Source organism: Rhamphochromis sp. 'chilingali' (genome assembly GCF_963969265.1).
Source record: "Rhamphochromis sp. 'chilingali' genome assembly, chromosome: 19".
Lineage (NCBI taxonomy): Eukaryota > Metazoa > Chordata > Actinopteri > Cichliformes > Cichlidae > Rhamphochromis > Rhamphochromis sp. 'chilingali'.
This window is the reverse complement of record NC_137946.1, coordinates 3,676,773-3,700,523: the sequence shown is the minus strand read 5'-3', so window position 1 is coordinate 3,700,523 and position 23,751 is coordinate 3,676,773. Positions and strand designations below refer to the sequence as shown.

Genomic DNA, 23,751 nt, shown 5'->3' with positions numbered 1-23,751 from the left:
GCGTTCAGTAAGGAAGCTCTGTAGTCACACATCTGTCTGCTTCCCAGGTGTTTGGTGGCTAATCTAAGCATTGCATCACTTCCACTTTCCCACGCTTTCAAGCTCATTGCAGCAGCTGTGGTCCAGTCCAATCATCTTTCTGCCTGCCTTCTTCAGCCGAATCAGCCTCCGCTCTGCTTACTTTAAATCTCACCGATCGTTCTCCCTCGCAGAGGCCTTCATGCAATTCACCTTTCTTGCCATCTCTGCATCTCCCATGTTACTCAGACTCTATCAAAGCATCCATCTTCATTTCCACCACCAGCGTGTAGACTCCAGGGAACGGGGCCCTAATCCCTGTCACCGCTGGGATTTCATCAGTCTAATCGGCAAATAGCTTCATTGAATTCTGTGCATCAATAAAGCACGTTCAGTTCCGTCAAATGATTTTTCCTTAGTAAAATGTGTAAAAAATGATAAAATAACTGCTTAACACTTAACAAGTAAACCCTGTAACTCCTCAGGAGTTGCTTAATTTTGTCACCTAATAGAACTGACAAGTATTGTCTGCCAGCTGATGTTGTATCCTCGGTCAAGCTTTTTAACAATTTGCATAAAGCCCTGTTTTTCCTCCATCTCACCGCATCAGTAATTTCCATCCACTGTTTGCTCTTCCTGTCGTATGGGGCGCACCTAGAGAGTGCTCCAGGGACGCTCAGTGGAGTCATATGTTTACTTTGGGTGACACATCACCAGCTGCTAGTATTTCCTCCTTCATAGCCTGGTTGTACTTTATGGTGTGTTTTTGCCTCAAGTGGTAAAATATGTTTGTTTTTTTCCACTGCAGGGACAGTTTTCTTGGATATTTTGCCAAGTACTGTGCTTTCTTTCAGATTTGTTGAAGTAGCTCCTTTTTTTAGGTATTAAAAAGATATTCCCAGATTTACCTTGTTACCATGCACACTACTGAAGATATACACATGGTGTTAACTATAGCAATGATATCACGATGTGGCATTTTTATATCACGTAAAAAGTGGCCAAACCTTCTGCTTTCATAGATGTGGTCACACACAAAAGAGCTTAGAAAGTATTAAAACTGAATGTTTTGATTGTTTTGAGGATTAAGCAGTTTGTTATGTTATTTCATTATATGTTAGAAGGCGTCAGGAGGTATTCTGTCTCTAAAAAAGGGAAGTGAGATAATTGTGATATTGAAGTAGGGTGCAGAAAAGACTTTTATCAAGTTTTTATGGCCCACATAACCAGACCTGTATGGCTTCAGTAGTTATGGATGTTCCTTCGTGTTGTTAGTAGTTGGAGGCTGCCATAGATGGCAGCCATGTGAATACAGGTCACACAAGCAAATGGGAACGCCTAACAGAAATATTAAATACATTTCAGTGAATTTGTGTCAGTTTGACCATGAAACAAGACACGTATATGCATTTTATATTTTAAAATATCTTTGAGAAATATCCAGTCATTGTTACAGACAGCCATCTTTTTAGGAGGATGTGCTAATTTTAGCCACTTTAAGCTAATGTGCATACCAGGCCTATTAGTACTGTAGCATCGCAACGCCTCAGCATACAGAAGGAAGTATTATTTAGTCTTTCCAAAGTTGTAGTCTGGTCTTATCAAACAAGATAAACCTTAAAACTATTCTCACATGGATTTTCATCACCTTCGGATGGAGCCAAGGTCGCTGCTACCCTCTTCTGTTATGCCTCAGTCGTTCATTTCCTAAAATATCAAACTGTTCCTTTGGTCTGCATGTATTATTTGTTTATTATATGTTTTCATGCAATTACATGATTTGTGGATATTAAAATTAACTTACAGTGCTTGCATCTTATTAAATATTAAAAGCTGCTGATGTGATTAAAATTGACTGTGTACGTCAGCAGTGTTTACTTAGCTAACAGCATAAAGCTTCTGGCTTTGTTACCTGACTGATGTGCTGATATGCTCCTCACAGGTGAAGTTTTTGACTACCTCGTGTCTCATGGGAGAATGAAGGAAGTTGAAGCAAGAGCCAAATTTCGACAAGTATGAATACGTTACCTCTCGGTGTCAACGTTACACCAGTTGTTGCATTTTCTTGTCGGTACTTTAAGGGTGTCTGTCTTTCTATGTCCACAGATTGTTTCTGCTGTCCACTACTGCCACACGAAGAACATTGTCCATAGAGATTTGAAGGTGAGGAACCTCAGAGGAATGTCTGGGGCAACTTTCAGAGGGGGATTAAGGCTAGTCTAGGACTAGAAAATTTATTTCACTGACAGATTACCCTGAACTCAAAGTTGTAATCTCTGACAAGTCTTAATCTATGTCTCTGTAAAGGGTTTTTAATCACACTGATGAGTGTATGGGAGGGTAGAATGTGCAAATGCACAGTGGGCACAGTGACATATATACACTATAAGTCATGCCCAGTTGAACTTGTGCATTAGTGGATAACACACAAGTGCAACTTCCCTCTCCTTGTTTGCACTCTTTGTATTCAGTACAACTTTATTCTCATTGTACTCTCTTTTCTCTCCCATCCATCTTTCCTGTTCTTCCTTGTCCTTTCCATCCTGCTGTCCGTCTCTGCTTCCTCCTCTGCGTGAATGGATGTGTGAGTCAGGCAGAGAACCTCCTGCTGGATGCCGATGCCAACATCAAGATTGCCGACTTCGGCTTCAGCAATGAGTTCACCCTGGGCAACAAGCTGGACACGTTCTGTGGCTCACCGCCCTATGCTGCGCCTGAGCTTTTCCAAGGAAAGAAGTATGACGGGCCTGAGGTAGACGTCTGGAGTCTGGGAGTCATCCTCTACACGCTGGTCAGCGGCTCGCTGCCCTTTGATGGGCAGAATCTGAAGGCAAGTGGAAGGCTGGAGGAAACTATCCGTCTGTTTGTCTGTCTGGGGATACTTGAGTTTTCCTTGGTGGTTTATTGTAGCAGCAATAGGTTTTCATGCATTAGTACGCAACAACATTAAAATCACTGATTTATTCAATAGCTTTGATCTTCTAGTTACCAGTGTTGGGACTAACGCGTTATTAAGTAACACGTTACAGTAACTACGTTATTATTGTGGTAACGAGCACGGTAACTAGTTATTATGCCAAAATCAGGAACGCGTTAATCGTTACTGGGATTTAGATAGGCTCGTTATTCGTTACTTCGTGTGGTGGCTATCGCGGAGCTTCCACAGATTCAGTAACATTAGCAAGTGGTGGAGGCCAGCAGGTGGATGAGGGAAAGGGGACGCAGGAGGAGGAGAGACCCGAGGCGGCCGCCGGTCCGAGTGTCAGGTGAACTGAACTTCAGGTAAGAAGTTATGACCTGCAGTCTATCTGGGTCAGATATAAACCAAGTTTAGGTGGAGTTTATTTTCGTTGTGCTGACTTTTTACAGTCAGTTACAATAACTCGTACTGCGTACTAGCTAGCTTGACAGAGTTTATATACAGCTGGGCGGGTGCTATGATGTTACTGATGTTGAACTTTATTTTATTCATAAGGTTAGTTAGTAGAGTTGCCAACCATCCCGTAAAAAAACAGAATCGTCTCGTATCCAGGGAAAATATCATGCGTTTCGTATTGAGGTGAAAAGGAACAGTTTGTCCCAGACTTCAGCTAGAATGGAAAAAGACACAAAGCTGGAGTTATTCTGTGTCTGTGCTGCACAGCTGCCTCTTCTTCTCTCATTCTCCCCCCTCCCTCTCCTGTTTCTACTTCAGTCATGAAACTGATCAATGATCAGCTGATCGGCTCTCTTGTTTATTTATCGCCCACCTTGCGCCAGAAAGAGGAAACCAGCGGAGGTCGCGTTAAACAACAGCAGCACGTTTAAGCTTGATCAGCTGTTGTTAGAATTTATTTAATATTAATTTCTAGTATCAGCTGATGTTTGCTGGAGCCACAGCTGTAAAGCTGCTGGTCATGATGTCGGTTTGGTTATCTGGTGAGAGAGAAACATGAAGATAAAACCAGGAGATGTCCTTACTGAATCATCAGAGCTGAACAGGTGATGGAGAAACAGGGTACCTTTTAGGTGACATGAATGAGTTGAAGGGAAGTTATGAACTGTTTCTGAGAGACAAATAACCCCAGGATCCTTTTCTAAGCAGCTGACAGCTGGTAACTGTGCAGGGGCGGGTCTAGCAAAGTGTTGCCAGGGGGGCCGGTAGGGCATTAACAGGGAAAGGGGGGCACAAAGAAATACTTTTCTTTCTTATTCTCATTTAAAATGTCTAGCTTTTAAAAAAATAATTATCTGAATCTTCCTACAAACGATTGATAGATTGATGCATATACAGTGGGGCAAAAAAGTATTTAGTCAGCCACCGATTGTGCAAGTTCCCCCACTTAAAATAATGACAGAGGTCAGTAATTTGGACCAGAGGTACACTTCAACTGTGAGAGACAGAATGTGAAAAAAAAATCCATGAATTCACATGGTAGGATTTGTAAAGAATTTATTCGTAAATCAGGGTGGAAAATAAGTATTTGGTCACCTCAAACATGGAAAATCTCTGGCTCTCACAGACCTGTAACGTCTTCTGTATGTAACTGTAACTTCGGTCGTTGCTGTGCTTTTTGGAAGTCGAATTTCCCAGAGGAACCCACCCGAGGGATTAATAAAGTTCTATCTTATCTTATCTTATCTTATCTTTATGTGAAAGTAACTTTGACTAGTACCACCCACCTAAATGGGTAGGAAGTGGGTTATTTGCAGACCAAACAGCCCTCCTGGCACTTCCAAATCCCACACCACCTCCCATACCTCAAACATAACTCAAAAACAGGACAATTAGCTGCTGACTGAACATGCAATATCCTCTGATTCAAATTTGGCCAAGCATCCTCTGAATGCACCAAATAATCCTGAACCACAGATGCTTGTTTGGAGGATCCACAAAGGATGCCCAAGTAGCATTCCAGTGCCAGAAACCAAAGGACTCCCGCAGAGGTCCTGTATCCATCCCCTGACATGTCAGAGGTTTTGGCAGCACAAGGCACACCAGTCAGCCGTGTTGTGGCTGATTGGTGCATGTTTATTAAAATGTAGACAGTGTGGGTGGCACATACATATCAGACATAAATGCCAAAACAGTCAAAATGCATTTAATTACAAGAGTTAGGATTGATTAGGAAGCCATCACACTACTGAACTGATAGGATTTAAAATGGTGGTGTATTCAGGCCATATTTAATCAGCTAATAGACAAATATAAATGTTGCCATTCAGCTACTGAGGCCTCTAAAAACTGTTGCATGCTGTAAAATGCTGACAACTGTTGTAGATATCTGGTCTGTCCATCATGCAGCAAGTGGAGCGCTGTACTCTGTGCAGTTTCCACATTGCAGCAACAACAAGCACACGATTATCTTTCTTGCGTTTTGCATTTCAGACGTTTTCTAATTTCTCTAAGTGATAAAAATAAAAGAATCATAAATGTTAAAACAAATGTGCATATTTGCTTATGCTGACATTATGTTCTGGAGATGTCACACATGATTTCAACAGGCCTTCACCTTGTAGTTTGCATCCAAATATGATGTCACATTTGACCTCTGACCTCACCAATTCCATTTCTATTTCCATTTCATTAAAATACTGCCCAGACAGAGAGCTGCCTTGGTGGAGGTTTGGGCTCTCAGAGTGCTTCTTGTTGGTGATGCATTTCTCAGAAAGCAGGCTAGTTATTTAATATGTCCAAAAATATGTACATACTGCTAAAATTAAAAAGAGTTTGAACAATAGTACAAAGTTGCTGAGTTCAAGACTGCTGTTCAAAATTCTTCTCATTTATGTGATTTTTATCTACTGTTTCATTTAGTGTATGTTTGCAGATTTTAGCCGTTCACAGCCATTACCGTTTCAGCAACATCTTTTTTGACATACCATAATGCCTGGAGAATCAAAGTAAACAGCTGTCAGAGGAAAGGATGTGGCAAATGTAGCTAGACTTTCGGCAGCATGGAAGGACTCCATTCAGATGGTTTGTTCACTAAGGCATCATCATCAGTCTTCTGTTTGTAATATCATTACTCCGTGCAGTCGGCCATGCTGAATAAAAAATGAAGAATAGAACTTTTATCTCAAATTTAATAGTTGGCAATGAATGAATGCCTCCCTCCTCCCAGAGCTCCACTAAAGGAATGGTAGAGACCGATGTATATTTCATTTGTCACATATGTCACTATTGGTAATGAACATGAATGACCTGGTCTTGTTCTTCTCGTATTATGCTGAAGGAAATATGGAAAAACATGTATTTGATGTGGCCAACAGGAACTGAGGGAGCGCGTGCTGAGGGGAAAGTACCGCGTGCCCTTCTATATGTCCACAGACTGTGAAGGCATCCTTCGCCGATTCCTGGTGCTCAATCCCGCCAAACGCTGCACACTTGAGGTGAGCGTCGCACAATTAACAGAGCAGACGTGTTGTGAAATTCCCGCTAATGTGAAGCTCTTCTGTCTTTCCGCTTCTACAGCAAGTCATGAAGGACAAGTGGATAAATGCAGGGTACGAGGGGGATGAACTGAAGCCTCATATAGAACCTGTTGAGGACTACAGTGATCCAGCTCGCATCGGTGAGTCAGTGGGCTGTCAGCCTGTCCACTGAGCTCTATGTAATTAGGATACAAGGTCATCTGTGTTTTCTTACCTTCATCTTTGTTTATTTTTTTGGTTCAGAGGTTATGGTCGGGATGGGCTTCACTCCAGAGGAAATCAAGGACTCTCTGCTTAATCAAAAATATAACGAGGTCACCGCTACCTACCTACTGCTTGGCCGCAAAGGCGATGTGAGTTCTGTAGATGTATCTTACCTGTATTATTTATTTATGCATATTTGACTATAAGGTACATTAACCTTTTCCACACAGCGCTTCAGTGCTTTATCTACCTTCCATCTTCACACATAACCAGTTTAGAATCAACAGTTTACCTTTGAACTTGAGGATGAAGTTTCTGGTTTAAACGCACACAGAGAACATGCACACTGGATGCAAGACACTGGACCAAGAACCTTTGGACTGTGAGGAAACAGTGCTAACCACTGCACCGCCTTTCCAGCCAGTACGGTGGTGCAGATGTTAGTGCTGGATCACCAGAAATTGGAATCGTTTGCATCAGTGTTTAAGTTTGCCTAGTTTAGAATAGTATGATGCCTTTACCAGGCTTGTAGATAAACAACATAAAGCCAGATAGCCACACATTCTCCTTAGCTCAGTCAATGTTGCAGTGCATATCGATGCAGACCGTATCTGGCAAGGATCAATGGGTCCAATGGGACAAAATTAATATTATTTAATTGTTTGTTGTGTGTTTTCAAAAATCTCTTTTTTCATATCTCTTCTCAGAGCCCTTATTCCAAATTCTGACTCCAATCTTTGTGTCTGAAATCACTACATACCATCTCCTTATCTCTTCAAACCCTCTGCACTGTCACACTTTCTAATATCATTCTGTCCAATATCACTGGGACATTATAGGACGGCAGTGACGCCCGCACTGCTAGTAGCCTGTCCCTGGCGAGGGTACGACCCAGCCCTATCACCAACGGGACCAACAAGCACTCCTCAGCCACTGGCTCCTCCTCCTCCTCCACCTCTTCGTCACATAGCAAGACTCAGCGTAGTGCCTCCACCTACCACAGGCAGCGACGACACAGTGACTTCTGTGAGTCTCTTTTCTAAACTCTTTCTGAGCTGTGATGAAATCTGGAACCACGAACTTCCTCCTTGTCCAGTGACCACAAACTGTCATTGGGTCTCGGCTGATATGACAAGGAAGGTTTTCTAATTGGCAGTTATTCAAATGAGGGTCTTATTTAGGTCTGTGAGCACTGTTGTGACAGCTCTGCTTTCACCCAGTCATCCACAGAATATTCCTTATATGAATTCCTATGTGTCTGTGCTCTGCTGTCCTCCACAACAAAGGCGGGCCCTCCATGCCCGTCATGCACCCCAAGCGGAGCCCAACCAGCACGGGCGACCGAGAACTGCGGGAGGGAAGGATGCCTCCGCGCAAGGCTAGCTGCAGTGTGATGGGGAGCCGCAGCCTGCCTCCCTCTAGTCCAATGGTTAGCAGTGCCAACAACCCCAACAAGTCTGAAATCCCAGACCGTCGCAAAGACATGACTGCCACCACGGTAAGTGACACATTTACTCTTCAAGAAGCAGAAAGCTGGGCATCGAACCAAGAGCATAGGTTTTACTGCAAGAATCGGAAAGTTGGTCTTCACTACTCCTCAGCAAGTATAGTTTTACTACTGTTAGCACTCACATAAGTAGTCATTAAGGTTGTATAGCTTCTTAGACAAGTTAAAAAAACACAAACCTTGTGCTGTGTATAGTCAGAAGGACATATATATGTCTATATGTATATATATGTATAGATGTGTATATATAATGGAAAATAAGGAAAGGCCTAAAATAATTATTTACATAATCGCGAAGCTATGGCTTTTTTATCCTTAAAACTATATATATATTTTTTGTCTACCTTTTTTAAGGTAGATTTTTAGATACAAATCTTGTATTCATGTTGTTAAAAGGTTAAAATGGTTTGTTGGAGGTCTGTAAATTGTAATAAATATTGTAACATTGTAATAAATATTGTAACATTTAAAAAATGCATTCTAGGTGTTTTATATTCACTCAGCCGTGGTCCTGTCTGCTTCCAATGTAGCTCCAACAGATATCTTTGTAAAATGTCAAAGTTCAGTACAGGTCATGGATTTGCATTACAGTACAGCTTCACTGTATGAATCACAGTTTAATTTCCTCAACAACTCTCTAAGCTAATATGTGTTCTGAAATTACTCTTCTCCTCGGATAGAATAACATCCCCGGAAGCGCCATGACACGCCGGAATACATATGTGTGCACCGACCGTTCAGGAACTGATAGACACTCTCTTCTGCAGAACGGCAAAGACAACAGGTACCACTTTGTGTCGTCAGTAGTCGTACAGATTCACAGAGACTTTAAGCGGGTAGCAGATATTTGGTATCATTAACCTTCAAAGGAAGGTGGATTGGATTGGGGTTTTTAGTCCTTTGTTCTGATAATATTTACGAACTGAGTCACAGGGCACCACAAGTCAGTGTCCTGGTGAGGGTGAGGGTTATGCCAGGGAGGGCATCCAGCATAAAATCTCGGCTGAATCAAATATGCAGATCCTAAAGCAAGAGATTACCATACCAAATCAGTAGGCTATCAGTCAATGTGGTGCTGTTGACCAAAGACAAAGGAAGAGGAGAGGTGGAAGGCATGTTGGTAGGCAGCAATAGGAAAAAAGAAGGCAGGAATGTGGAGGTGAGAGGGCTGTAAATGTAAAGGGAGAGAGCTGGCTGATACTGTATCTGTGTCAGGATGGAGGTCTATAGGATCGCTTTGGCCAAGAAGAGGAAGTGCGTAAAGGCAGAGGCAAGGATTAAGTGGTGGAAGTTGATGAAGGAAGAGCGTTTCGCAGAGTTCAAGAAGGATTGAGATGGTTCAGGATGAAGTACAGGACAATATTTAAAAGAAGAGGTTAGCAAAGAAAAAGTAGGTAGTCAGGAAGAAGAAGAAAGTAGACAGGTGCACTGAGAGGCAAAGAGAGAGGTGGCAAAGGATGAGGCTTATATTTAGCTGCATGCGAGGCTGGACACTAAGGACGGAGAAAAAGACTTGTATCAATCGGCTATGCAGTGAGACAGAGCTGGAATTAAGGATAGAGATGGAAATGGGCTAACAAGTGACAAGAGTGTGTTGAGAAGATGGAAAGAGTATATTGAGGAGCTGATGTATGTAGAAAATGGGAGAGAGAGGATGGAGGAAAATTAGTGAAATAAGAAATGAAGGGGGTTAGCAAGGAGGGCAGCTTGAAGGGGATGAAAAATGAAAAGGGGATCAGTCTAAGCAACATACCTGCGGAGATATGAAAACGTCTAGCAGAGACCAGATTGTTTAACACAGTCTGAGTGAAAGGATCCTCGAGGAATGAAGTGTGTGCTGGTATGCTTTTTTTAGAACAAGGGTCATGTACAGAGCTGTAATAACTGTAGAGGGAAAAGGTCGACCATGAAACTATGGTTGTTGAAGCTAGGTTAAGAAGACAGGTGACGAACAGTGAGCACTACAGATGGGATGTTTGGTTTGGGATATAGTATAGAGAAGGTCAGAATGAGCTTCACTGTGTCTTTGTGGATCTAGAGAAAGCATGTGATAGGGTGCCAAGAGAGGAACTGTGGTACAGCATGAGGAACTCAGGAGTGGCAGAAAAGTATGTGGGTGGTGCAGGACATGTATGAGGACAGTGAGGTGTGTGGTGGGACAGCAGCAAGAGTAAAAAGGTTTAGAAGATGGTAATGACCTGCTGTGATGTATGGTTTGGAGATGGTGGAGACGGAGTTGAAGATGCCAACATATTGGTACGTTCTGAAAAGAATACGACATCCTTTTAACCATGACGTGGTTGTCTTGTTGATAATGTGGCCAATTTGCAAAATTAACTGTGATTTTTTTTTTTACCACTATTCATCAACAGCATGTTTTAAAGCTCAGTTTTTAAAACCTTACAATTAGTGCTGTCAGCGTTAATCTCTTTAAAATGACCTTAACGCCATAACTGCATTAACATGGCAAATATCCGTAAGCGATAGGTGCACTCTATTTAGTCATTAGCACTCATCAGGCAATGTCTATGGGCAACGGACTGCACTCAGACCAAAGGGGGCTGAATAATTACGCACACCCCACTTTGCAGTTATTTATTTGTAAAAAAAATGTTTGGAATCATGTATGATTTTCGTTTCACTTCTCAGGTGTACACCCCTTTGTGTTGGTCTTTCACATGGAATTGCAATAAAATTGATTCATGTTTGTGGCTGTAATTTGACAAAATGTGGAAAAGTTCAAGGGGGCCGAATACTTTTGCAAACCACTGTATTAATGACTAACCTTGTGTTGTGGATGGATTATCTCAGTTGTTCTCCTGACTGGAGTTTGGTCCGTTTACAGCATCCTGAAATGCGATTGCGTTTGTCCTTAACCATCAGGAACCCTCACGTTAACTTTTATCAAGTGGAAAAAAGTTAGCATTCATCCTCCAGCTTCACTGTGCTAATGTGTTTATGTTATGCTAACCATAGCCGTGTAGCTAGCCACTACGTAGCACATCATTATATACCAGCTAGTCCCCCCTCAGTAACCCTACAAACATCACTGCTGTACTTTCTAATTGTGTAATTTTTTCAGAAATCCCTGAGTCAGAACATGTTATGTCGTCTTTAGATGGAAACTAGCGAGCTAACTCCCAACGCCGTTAAACTCCATAAATCCTGCTTTCATGGATGCCTGGATGTTAAACTTAATTGTTACACCTTGTGAAGAAGCTACACTGATCATTTTATTAAAGATGAATTTAGACAGTTTGTCAGTGTTTGTTTGATTTTGGGACTAGAGGCGGAGTTTGGACCCGGAAACGGCTAATGACGTCAGACTCAAAGGCCAGATTATCAAAAATTATAAGTCAATAAGACTAAAGACTAAATCCTGTTTATTTTTCTTCCTCGCTCCAGTTCCCTGGGCCACCGCATGCCGGCAGCGTCTCCCTCCACGCTCAGCATTTCTGCAGCTGGAGCTACAGGCTCATCTTCCTCCTCAGACCGATGCCGCCTGACTCGAGGCTCCACAATCCGCAGCACCTTTCACGGGGGACAGCTGAGGGATCGTGGTCCCCCGGTCTACTCGGCCCCGCCCACTTCACCCACTCTGTCGCACCACGACACCAGCCCATTGACCCATGCCCGCACCAGGGCCACCTCCAACCTCTTCACCAAGCTGACCTCGAAACTCACTCGCAGGTAGACTTGCACTACGTGTGATCTGTATAGTAGTACTGCTGAATACAAGAAACATGACAGTTTCTGTAGCTTTGTAGGTCTTCATTAGGCGATGAAATCAAAACTTCTTTGATTTAACCAGGAAAGTATTTACAGCCTGGGAAAACTGCTCTTTGTACAAGCCGCCTCTTCTGCAAGTGATAGGATAATAAATAATCAATAGAATGATATTGTTTAAAGTAATGGCTCGAGATGAGAACATTTAATAGTATGGCTTATGTATTCCTTCAATATAAATGAGCTATGAGACATTAGCTTACCTTAGCATAAAGACTAGAAGCACGTTATAAAAGCTGTGCTCCAGTTCACCTCCAAACGCCTTCAAGTTTTTTAAATATTACAAATTCAAGTAAAATCAACCAGCTGGTCGTTTCCTGAATGACTTGAAATTTTCATTGGTTAGGCTTTGAACACAGTAGCTTGTAGTATGTGAGTGTAGTTCTGTTACCTGTATCCTTAAGCACTGACATAAGCTATACTCTACAAAAGCTGTAGTCTTTTTAAGAAAGCTGGAGCTGTTTTGTTTTTGTTTTTTTTACTTTTAACAGAAGCAGACTCACAGCTTCTCCCTGCATCATACATTTGTGGAAACCACTTGCTATAACATTAGCAGTTACTACTTATTAAGAAGATAATAGGGGTGTCCATATTCATAGGCTGCATCCTCCTGAGGCCACATTTGTAGGCCGATTACGTCACAGCAACGCGACGAAGGCTGTCCAAATTCATAGACTCCTCCAAATGCGTGCTCCTTTTCCCCAGAGTTGAAGGATGTTATTGTTTGGCTTTCAGTGTTTTATTTGTTCATGAGTAAATCGGTTTGGCTGAGATTACAGCTGAATAAATGTCAAAGGGAAAACTGATTAAACAGAAGTGTGAGATGATCGAGAATTTACACCAGGGTCCTGTTATATTTTAGATAGCAAGGAGCAGACGGCCAAGTTTATTAAACTCCACCGAGGCAGCGATGACGCAAAACTGAAGGCTAGACCGTCCAGTTTCACAGCTGCTCACTTCCGCCTACCTGGCCTTCGGAGGACCCGGCCCACTTAGACTGTGAAGGCCGGGCCCTCGGGAGGATGCAGCCTATGAATTTGGACACCCCCAATATACACGTGTTTGTATGCTAAGCTAACGCTATGTTGGTATTATGTTGTGTTAATGTGACGTTGGGTGAGAGTACTTCTTGGGAAATTTCACTTCTCAAGACAGCTGCTGCCGTTTGTCTTGGACTGCTGCTTCTCACTCGTGACTGAAGTTGTGTTAATCCATAAACATGCAGAAGAACAAAAAAGGATAAAACCTCTGTGCTGGCTCACTACAGAGCTTGACATGAGACATCCATTTTACTTGATCTTATTAATTTTGAGCACAGTAGGAAACAGTCTTAATAATGAATCTGTTACACTACCTCATAGTGTAGCCCTTGCTACATGTACATAGCTTTTATTCAATTTCCATATTCTTATATGGTTATTGAAAAAAGGACACAAGTGTCTCTCACATGTTTTTGTTTTTTGATTTTTGTTTATGGCTTTCTTTGCTGTTCCAGTTGGTGTAAGATTCTTATGAACTCAAACCAAGGACGTCAAATGCATGAAACAAAGTCATGTAGAGTTGATGTAAAGTTCTGTGTTTCATCTTGAGCACAGCCTGGGATGGATCCATGCTTATCAAAACATTTTATCCACCCAGGCCTTTCAGCAAGCCCTGCTGCGGCCCCGGATTATCCCCTCTCCCTCCCAGTCATCATAATCACACGTCTAATCTTATCAAACCTCAGCTTCATCCTTGCCAATCAGCTGCAGCGCTGCACTCTTTTTCCACCACTTGCTTTCCTGTGATTCACTTATACTCTCTCTTACTCCTCCCCCAAATCCCCTGCTCTTACCCTTTACTCCCTCTTTTTTCTCCATCTTTATCTCGTTCTCTTTTCTCCGTGTCATGGCATCAGGGTCAATCTTGACCCGTCCAAGCGCCAGGGCTCAAACAAATCAGTCTCGGGTTGTACTCTTCCACAAGGATCAAAAACAGTTAGTAAGTTTCCATGTCTCGCTCTTCTTTCTTGTCTGCCTGTGCCGCCCATTTCCTGTCTGCCTGCTCACACTGGAATTTGCTCAAGTTCAGAAATGCCTGATGTTTTTTCATACTGCTTGTCTGCATGCCTCGTGAATGGTCTTCATTCTGTCCAGGTCCCACACACTTGTTTTCAAGCATGGTTGCAATCAAGGAAGAATCAGTGTCATCGTCTATAAAGACTATCCACTAGCATCCCGTGTATACCTGTAGGAATAGTGTTTCCAGTTTGTGGTTGGTGGGGTAAAAATCATTTAATGTTTTCTCCATGTGAAGTTGAGTAAATGAAAGTAAGTAAAATGAAAACGTCGTAACACAGAAGCTGAAGGAAACTGTTTATATCTGCATGCTTTAGAAGTCGTGAGTGAGTGAGGAGTGCCTTTGTCAGGACAAGTTGTTTTGCAACATCACATGCTTGTTGTTGCTGATGCTTGCTCAGTTCCACATTTAATATCCACTTGTTAATGCCGTCTCATCATGAGGCTCGTTGTGCTCTGGTGGATTACCTCTTACGATGCCTGTTTGTCCAACAGGGTCACAAATGAATCTGAGGGAATCAGGAGATTTGCGGTCACAAGGTAAGTACATAAGTTCTGCCTGTGTCGATAGCGTTTAGAAACAGAGAGGATGTCAGATGTCTGACCTTTTTCTTCCTGTTCTTCCCTCCCTCTCCTCAGTTGCCATCTACCTGGGTATCAAAAAGCGTCCGAGCCCCGGGCCGTCGGACGTGGCTGGGATCTGAGAGGCGGCGGGCGGCGGGACCCTGCGGAGGTGGTATTGGCTCTGCGGGAGGCAGCTCTCGGATGTGGCTGCCAGGTCCACCACGCCGGCCCCTTTCTGCTCTCCTGCACCCACGGCGTGGCAGGGGGCCGCGTGGCTTTCGAGGCCGAGGTGTGCCATCTTTCCACAGGCACCTCTGAGACTTCTAACGGGGTGCGCTACACGCGACTCTGGGGGGCGCCGCTAGCTTTTCGGGACATTGCCACCCAAATCTCTAAGGACCTTGAACTTTGATCGAGAGGGTGCGTTTGCATACGAGTGCGTGGTTCCGTGTGAGTGTTGTTGATGTATGTGCGCAAAGGAAATCAAAAAAGGAAAACAAAAAAACAGAGAAGAGGTGAGGGGCTGGACCCGAAAGAAAAGATGTCTCCTTCTGTCTCTTTCAAGACTAACCTCCCCCCTGCACGCACACACGCACACACACACACACACACACACACACACTGATAGACACACACCTGATCCGTAAAGTCATACAGACTAAAACATCCACCCTCCTACCCCCTGCCCCCTTCTCTCTCCACCCTACCCAACACAGCTCAGCTTTCCCTTCCCTGAGCTACTGCTCCCACTGGACCTGGATCAGATGGAATAAGTTGAATATTTTTTATTGCTACTCCTAGCCATAATGACTCTTTATTTTGTTATTTATTGTTCTGGTCATTGTTTTTACTCACTGTCACTTTCACCACTGCAGAAAATCACCTCCTGTCTGTCTGACATCCTCATCCATCCTTTTTTTAACACTTTTTTTTTATATGTCACCTTTACATTGTGTTACTGTTTTGTTTTTTAAATTTTTAATATTCCCCCCTCACCGATAGTTATCCTGCTGAAATAGTAACATGCACAAACAAGGAAATGGTCCAACTCAGCAATCAGACGAGCAGCCGCAGTGTTACGTTGCTTTGAGTCGGGTAAATACAGCAGTGACAAACACGCCGGATTAAGGTCAGGGGATGGGGTTGACGGGCCGTTGAAACAGCCAGTCAGAAGCTTGAGTGCAGCACGGAGTTATGGCCTCTCAGTCACATTAGTTTCTCTGAGTGACGAGAGCAGACGCTTCAAATTTAGCTAATGTCGGTCAGTAGTAACTGTAAGGTCAAGCTCCATTTTTCAGCCTTCTTTAACGCTAAATCAGTCCAGCTGATTTCCTCCTTTTATTATCCCAGCAAACATTTCAGTGGTGAGTTAGATCAGTGCTCATTCTAAACATCCAACATGGGTTGAAAAATAGTTCCAAAGGGAAAAATGTGCTGATTACAAAGAGAGGACAAAACATTCTCACCACGAGGGAAACATTTCTTATCCTGATCAGCTGATCATTTATCACAGAGAGTCATCAACAAAATGCTTTTTCAGACATAAACAAGGCGATAACTAAATAAAAGCTAATGCAGGAGGACAAAAAATGTGATGAAATGCACTTTCATCCACAGATAAAACTGATATGAAAACATCCTGGAGAGATGAGATCCAATCAGAACTAATGAAGTTGTGTAGAAGTGTAGAAAGGTTAGATGCGCATATATGATCTGCCACTGTGAAATGGTACAACTACGTCACAGCTAGCTGTCATGCTCCCTGTTTCTTATGTGAGACTCAAAATATCCAGCACTTGGGAGGAAGAGAAGATCAGACATGTGGACACATTTTGCATTTGATGTCAAAGAAAAAAATCCTTTGGAAATGGTGTGGAGCAACTGTTACCAGTCAAAACTAAATCTAAACCAATTTATGACACCTAAATTATGACTCAAACTACGTTATGCTTAAGTCAAAAGGCCAACAGTTACTGTCAAAATTAAGCTGTCAATCACGTGGGTTGAAAAAAGGGAAGACAGATGGTGCTCTTTTCCCATTACCGGTAGTAACCGAGTTATAACCTCCAGTAATGAAAAAAAGTTCAAGTGCCAAACACTGCAGTTCTTCTAGTGGCCACTTGAGGCAGGCTCCAAATGTGAATCAATCTCCATAGACTCTCATCTTCTTCACAGCACTTAATAGCATGCTTGCACTGTGGTACAGAAACAGTGTTGGCCTTTACAGTCCCTTTACAGATGTGTTAACAGATGTGCAACTGTAGCTCATTGGTGTCTGCCAATCTTTGTTAATATGAGCTACTGAACTGGATCTTTGAACTATGTTTGTGGTATTGGTACCTTTTGGATAATTTATAAAGAAATAATCTGGCAAATAATATAGAATTGCCCGAATAATCCAAAAACCAATAGGTCAGCCACAGAGGCTGTATCCATGTGTTAGTCTGTATGACCTGTATGCAGTCCACTGCAATAATGTGTGGGCAAAAAGATTCTATTAAGGCAGCTGCCACAAAGCTACCATTGAGGCTTCAGAATGCAAAGCTAAAAACCATTTGCTGATTTCACTCTGGCTATGTCCATCATTTATATTTCACTATGTTTGCTGGGATAACGCTCTTAAATTATTACATATGATAATTCGGTGCAGTAAGTTGTCCTTAATGACCCTCTATAATAAATACAGGAGCTAAAATTGGCTAAAATCAACGTCCTTCAGTATTTGTGACCGACCCCCAACCGAGTCATTTAGATTTCACCAACCTTCACTTTTCTTTAGCAGCCTTGTAATAAGTCAGTTGTCATTAGCAGAGGTGGGCCGTCACTCACCCCACCACAGACTTAGAGAGATTCAGTATTTCTGGTGTATTTTCAGTGCAGGGCAGCTCTTCTGCCGCTTCTATTCTGTGCCGTGCGATCTCACCTCAGTCGTGATCTCACTTTAGTCGTCGCCTCAGTTCTGTCGGTGGGAAACGCCAAAAAGTGGATCGGCCAAGCAGCAGCGCAAGCGCTTGGATTACACACTCGCCGTCACACACACAGAGGCGGCGTGCACTCCTCTAACGCCCGCCCTTTTTCTTTCTTCTTTTCTTTTTCTTGTGGTACGTGTATTAACTGCTCTGTCCATTACTGATGACCGTGGGGATCAGGGGAGGGGGGAGCGCTCTGTATTCGGAAAGGCACGACGAAGGCAGTGTGGACAGTGTTTTCTTCTTGTTAGTCCAGTTGCCTTTAAAGTGAACTACTCCCAGCGCCTTCATAAAATACACATTTAATGTAAAAAAGTAAAAAACAAAAAAAAGAGAGAGAGAAAAGTGCGAGAGCTTTCTATTCTCCCTCCCTGTTTTTAGTGAATAATGTACTGTGATATTTGCGTAGGCTACAGAGATCATATTGTTTGGCTGCTGATTTACTGTTAATACTGTCTCTCAGTTGTGGCTTTGCTCATGGTGACCTACCCCCACCACCCAGCCCCACCCCACTCCATTCCCACCCCTACATTTTACAGGGATCGCTGACCTTCTGTTCGCCGCCTCCATACGTACCGCCAACTTTATCCGGTCGAGCATTCGTCTTTCTTTATTGCAGGGAAATGGTCAGCCATCATCCACTCTCTCACATTGTTCTACATTTTCAGTCCAGTATGGTGTTTGCTGTTTCACGTAGCCCAGCAGGGGAAGTCGATGTTGACCTGCCCTCCCCCTCAGGGTGAGAAGCAGACACCAGAGTGGACATCAGGAGTCTGTCCTTGTCCTCTCCCTGGACGTTTTTCATTGTGGTGTATATTAGCATTAGGTAATATAGACCTCAATGCACTTTGCTTTGACTTGAATCAGCTCCTTCCAGTGTACCTGTATAGGTAATACCCAGAACTAGCCACTGGAAGGCGCCAATGTCTTAAATGTGAAACACTTCGATTTGTGGATATTTGCACAGGTACTTTATTTATTTTTTAGAATAATATCATTAAAAAAAAACAGGATTTATATCAGTCAGTTGATGGCTGTATATAAAATATATGAATATAGTATATATCTTAGAGCTCAAGGTTTATTTATAGCTAGAGCAAGGGAAGTAATTCTAGATTAAAGCAGTTTCTGTCAGTGATAATGGGGAACAAAACCAAGCTGCAATCTTGCATGAGTTCAGAGTTTGGGTTATACTGGAAAAAATGAAATGTGATGCACACCTTGGACTGGAAGCTTTGTGAAATGCAGACACACACAGTCACTTTTCAGATATGAGTTGCTAAATGAAATGCCAGAATATCCCCCACCCCCCTTCACAAAAAGTAACAGAAGGGCTCATGTGAGACACAGTAACTTCACTCCACCTTGTTGCAACAGGATAGCTTCAGCACTCATTCAAGAGGGCATCTTGAGTTTATAGAAGCCTTTGGATATGCCGTAAAACATACCACAGCGTAGAGTATGAGGTGCAGTCAAAGAATTACAAGACTTGTTGCGGCGAAGAAGACAAGGTCGCAGAGACGAGGCTCTGTGTAGCAGAGCAGGCGGTGAGCTGGTATGGTCCAAACACTTGCACGTGCATTTGAGCTGATTGTTCTGTAGTAGGCTGCTACTATAGAACTCTACATTGGAAATACTCAGTTCAGTTTGATTTTATTTATATAGCACCAGATCACAACAAATTCGCCTCTTTATGTTGTGAGGTAAAAACCCAACAATAATATGACACCGAGGGACAAATTCATGCCAGATCCTGGGTCTGAATGTTGGGTCAAAGATGCCCACATGCTGCCTCAGCTCCATGGTACAAAGTGCAAAAGCCTATCTACAGAACTTTGTCTATCACAGGTTTTCATGTTGATAGAGTGACAAAATGTGGAATCACGTCTCTTAAAGTCCTACTTGACATCTTTTACGTACACATGACCGTACCATGCTGCACAACAGGAGTCTGTGAACTCTTTGAGTGCACCTCGTACATAAGAAAAATGATTTAGATCCTGCACGAGGACAGCTGCAGTTGGAATAAATTGTGCAGTTTTAACTTGAATTTCCAAGTCCCTGTCTGCATTCAAGCCATAGAAACGTTTCAGGTTGTTTGCTGAGCATTTCAGCTGGAACTTTTGAACTAAATGGGTTGAAAAAAAGAGAAAAGCAAATAACTTATGGTTAAACAACTCACTCATAGTATAAGATGGATGAATCAGGGGGATTCTACTGTGAAGAATTCTCAAAAAGAGGTTTTGGTGACGTGAGCGTTTGGGTAAATGCTTGTATACCTGCTCGGAAAAGGTGTATCACTGGTCTAAATGGTTTAAATGGTGGATGATGACAGTATTAGAAACCCGAGGGGCTCAGTATTTAACATTCACTGTCATTTCAAAACTGATTTTGGATACAGTTAATGTTACATGCAAAAGAGACTTAAGAACACACACAGTTTGACCTGTATGAGTAATTTTACTCTCTTCTACTGTTTAATTCCTCCCATCAGAAGAAAACTGTAACCTGAAATGAGTGGGTGTGATGCGTAAGGAGAACATGGAGCTGAAGATGAATAAAATTCACTGATGTTGGCAATTTTTTCCGTCATTTTGCCATCTTGTTTTCAAAGCTACTACTTTCCAAAACCTCTATCTGTCGATTATACTGCAACAAGACAAAAACGACTCGTTTAGTTGTTTTACAGGGCACTTTATTATTGAGCAGTATGAGCAGCTTCAATAATCTTTACTTTTTATAACAAAAAGTAGGTGATGCCACATTCGCCAGGCAAGCCCAGCTCAGTGGAGGCTGATCCCAGGATGTTACCAACCAACACGGGAGAACTTAAAAAAAAAAAAAAAAGAGGACAGAGAAAAGAAAAAGCAGGAAAGAAGAGAAAGAAGTTTTCAGAGTCAAGAGTCTCTAGTTGAGCGGCTGTTTCCTCTGCGTGTCCATCAGTTGGCTCGATTACACATGAACGGTCACGAGAAAAACGGAAGATTGTCCCTCTCTACTTCTGGGCTGGGATCATGCTGTCAATGCTCTCTCCCTTCTCCAGCTTCTTCTCCATCTCAACCATCAGCTTGACACCGTCAACCACCAGTTGGACCTGCGCCACTTCAGAGGAGCCCAGACGGTCGGCGTTGGAGATGTCAAACACACCACCCACAGAGGCAGTGTCCACACCACCTAAAGAGAAAGGGCAAAAGTCAGAGTCGCAGTGGAGATTTCACTGGGCTGTTCAAGCTGGTCCACAAGCATATGAGTGTTTACCTGTGCCACGCTTCTGCAGACGCAGCCTGGTGAGGATCTCCTCAAACTTGGGATGTGTGCTCAGCTTGGACAGTTTGACATGGACGCCACCACGCAGGCCAGTGCCCAGGTTGGAGGGGCAGGTCAGGATGTACCCGAGATGCTCATTCCACATGAAGCCACGGTCGTGCTTCTTGAAGATCTCCTCAATCTGGCAGGTTTGAAAGAAGAAGAGTCGTGGAAACATCCTGAACAATTGTTTTCATTTCATCCCGGCTTTCCGAGGCCTGTTATATCTGCATACCTTCTGCAGGCCAACGCAGAAACGCCTGAACACCTCCCTCATGTTGCCACCCTTCTGCATGGAGATGACACGAAGGTGATCCTCCTCATTCACCCAGACCAAGAAGGTCTTGTTTTCGTTGTGCCTGAGCAGATATAGTTTCACATTTAGGGGAACACACAGATAATGCAGACAAAAGATTTCTAAGGAAAATGTTTCACATTCAGCCTGTTAACACTTAATGACAGTGCTCACCAGATGCCTCTGCCATCAGGCCAGTCACGGGCCATACCAGCGCAGGTCAGCAGGGGAGACACGGGCTTGTCAAACAGGAAGTGATCAGCGATCAGCTGCTCCTGCTCAGCATCAGTCATGGTCTTCAGGGGGTAGTACTTTCCCTTGAACTCACCATCCAGGCTGTTCAGAGCTGCAGTTAGGAGCAAAGCAGGGATAATATTGTCCATACTGACACTGGATGCTTAAATTCAAAGACGCAGTCCTTTTCCTTTGAATACTTACCCTCAATGGACAGCCTCTCAATAATTCTGCGCTCTCCACGGCTGTTGTGGGGGGGCAGGGTGAATCCCTTGATGCTGCGACCAGTACGAACACGGCTAGACAGAACGTAGTTGGGGTCCAAGTCGTCACCACCCTAAAGACAAATAAACTTTGAGTCCCAGGTGAAAAAAGATAAATAAATAACAGAGTTCCTGGAGCAATGCACAGATGTGCTAAACCATTAAATCAGTTCAACATCTGAAGACTTGTGCAGTAAGTCTTTTGTTAAGGTACTTCTCCTCCATGAAATCTGCGGTACCTTCAGGTTCTCATGGTTGAGGTCAGTCTTGTGCTTGTCAGTGGGCTTGTATCCACCATGACGGTCAGAGATGACAGGGTCAAGCAGATCCTTGAAGACCTCATAGGACTCCTCATCACCAGCAACACAGCCAACAGTCATGATGAAGGGGTGACCTGAAGAATGTAAGTAAGAAGTGTGTGTTCGGAGGGGGAACAGAAATGAAAGAATTAGTTTTTATGGCTAATGTTAATCAGGAATGAAACAGATTTCTTTATCTGATATGAAACATATCTCACCAGGGTTGTCTACACCAGTCTGGATGACATCATCCAGAGTGTAGCCACTGGGTGTCTGTTTGTCCCTCAGCTTGCCATATATCTCCTTGGTCAGAACCTTGGCCATATGGTTGTTGTGCTTGGACAGATCTGGGAACTCCTCCTCAACTTTGTAGTTGAGCTTGAAGTTGTTGTGGGTGTTTCCGAAAGGCATGATTGCTTTCTAACACTGCAAAATGAGGGAAAAGCCTTTGACTAAATCTTGGAACGATAATAAACTGTTTCATCTGGAGATTGTGGAGGTGATCGAAATAGTCACAAAATTTCTGCAGCATTTGGAGATACGGGATATTCTGTGTGACAGCTGCAAGTTTTAAGCGGTGTCGGCAGAGGAATCTTGGTAACAAGTGTCACTCAATTTCCAGCAGCTCAGATGTCACTTTGAAACAGAGTACAGGGAGGAGTGCCTGTTGGCTGGGTATTTTTAGCACAAGTACATCTGAATGTGTACCCTTTATGTCCTCAGTATCTACAAGCAAAGCTTTATACGTACAATCACAACTGTCCTGATTGCACATTGACACATAAATGCACATAAATGAAAACTTGACTGGTCAGTTCCAGCACAGGCGTGTTTTCACTGAAAGCACTACAAGGTCTTTGTGTCACTGTACAGGATTACTGCAACAGTATAATTGTCACAATGCTGAAAGAAGCCTGATTAGCAGCACACTTGTCCAGCTACTGCGATCCAACAATATATACTCTTCTTACTCTCATTACCTGATAAGCTGTTCAACATGAGTACGTACATGATGCATGCAATGACGCACTCGTTACATCACATGAAATATGATCTGCACCTCAGTCCCAAACTGATTTACAAAATTAGCCGTTCTTTAAATCAGTAATCCCTTTCAATGTGACAATTTTCTGATTAGTTTACAGCCAAAAAGCTCCAAAAGTGTAACTTTGAAACAGCAAAAGTCGCAGATGACACATGGGGGACTTCAGTCTGTCTCTCCTACATGTATCAAACTGCGAAGCACCTGTCCACATAAATCACTGTCCAAAAGAAAATCATATGCAGAGAGCGAGAATAAAGAGTGGAGTGACACAAGTTATCACTGGAACCACAGCCTGTCTGTTAAAGCATGATCTTTAAGCTTAATCTTAACGGAGAACAATTCAATGAAATTAGCTCTTTTTTTAATGCATCATATGGATGCAAATGTACCAGATTTGTTGCACAATTATCCTTTGATTTCATCATGGACTTCATGTCCACAGCTTTTCATTAAAAGAAAAAGTAGCCAGAACTAATTGTTTGTGCTATTTTAAATGCTTTGCTTGTTCTCCCAATCCATATCTCCACGTCTGCTCTTCTTTAACCCCACAAAACTAATCATTTCTTTACCTGCACACCAGACAAGTACAGAGGTAACAGTCCTTGGGATCAGATCCTGTTCACCACAGCCAAAATAGGGGTCACCCAACTCTGGAGGTCTCTGGCCCCTCTTTATATACCACACAGACACTAGCCATTGGCTTGGCCATTTTAGTGCCTACTGCAGCCTCATTGGCCAGAGCCTCTGCACTGATACTGTACAGTTTATGAAAGAGACACATTTACAGCTC

The 23,751-nt window shown here is 43.0% G+C and overlaps 2 protein-coding genes across 3 annotated transcripts in view; one reads left to right on the top strand and one right to left on the bottom strand.

Annotated features, from left to right (window-relative positions):
• The window catches only part of mark4a (MAP/microtubule affinity-regulating kinase 4a), a 34,986-nt gene extending 16,091 nt beyond the window's left edge, over positions 1-18,895 (top strand). Inside the window, exons 6-18 of one of the 2 annotated variants that reach the window (XM_080867653.1) lie at positions 1,961-2,031; positions 2,125-2,181; positions 2,612-2,848; positions 6,271-6,390; positions 6,473-6,572; positions 6,676-6,785; positions 7,476-7,662; positions 7,923-8,134; positions 8,824-8,927; positions 11,549-11,833; positions 13,827-13,909; positions 14,482-14,526; positions 14,626-14,823. In XM_080867653.1, coding sequence (XP_080723779.1) covers positions 1,961-2,031; positions 2,125-2,181; positions 2,612-2,848; positions 6,271-6,390; positions 6,473-6,572; positions 6,676-6,785; positions 7,476-7,662; positions 7,923-8,134; positions 8,824-8,927; positions 11,549-11,833; positions 13,827-13,909; positions 14,482-14,526; positions 14,626-14,690 — 1,676 coding nt within the window. In that variant the 3' untranslated portion in view covers positions 14,691-14,823. Of the gene's footprint in view, positions 1-1,960; positions 2,032-2,124; positions 2,182-2,611; positions 2,849-6,270; positions 6,391-6,472; positions 6,573-6,675; positions 6,786-7,475; positions 7,663-7,922; positions 8,135-8,823; positions 8,928-11,548; positions 11,834-13,826; positions 13,910-14,481; positions 14,527-14,625 lie in introns of both variants that reach the window. The other variant, XM_080867652.1, reaches the window with a different exon arrangement.
• Positions 18,896-20,198: 1,303 nt separating this feature from the next.
• ckma (creatine kinase, muscle a) lies at positions 20,199-23,675 on the bottom strand. The gene is made up of 8 exons (XM_080867654.1): positions 23,531-23,675; positions 22,135-22,342; positions 21,857-22,011; positions 21,559-21,691; positions 21,295-21,466; positions 21,061-21,184; positions 20,778-20,967; positions 20,199-20,693 (listed from the first exon to the last, which is right to left on the bottom strand). The coding sequence occupies exons 2-8, from the start codon at positions 22,325-22,327 to the stop codon at positions 20,515-20,517; spliced, it is 1,146 nt and encodes a 381-aa protein (XP_080723780.1). The 5' UTR covers positions 22,328-22,342; positions 23,531-23,675; the 3' UTR covers positions 20,199-20,514.
• Between the last annotated feature and the right edge of the window lie 76 nt (positions 23,676-23,751).

What these genes read in the sequence shown, in the direction of transcription:
- ckma (XM_080867654.1), bottom strand. Translation starts at nt 22,327, where the DNA reads ATGCCTTTCGGAAACACCCACAACAACTTCAAGCTCAACTACAAAGTT. An exon ending in TGAGAGGCTGTCCATTGAGG is followed by an intron (nt 21,467 to 21,558) that starts GTAAGTATTCAA and finishes TCCTAACTGCAG; the next exon opens with CTCTGAACAGCCTGGATGGT. An exon ending in TCTGCAGAAGCGTGGCACAG is followed by an intron (nt 20,694 to 20,777) that starts GTAAACACTCAT and finishes CTTTCTCTTTAG; the next exon opens with GTGGTGTGGACACTGCCTCT.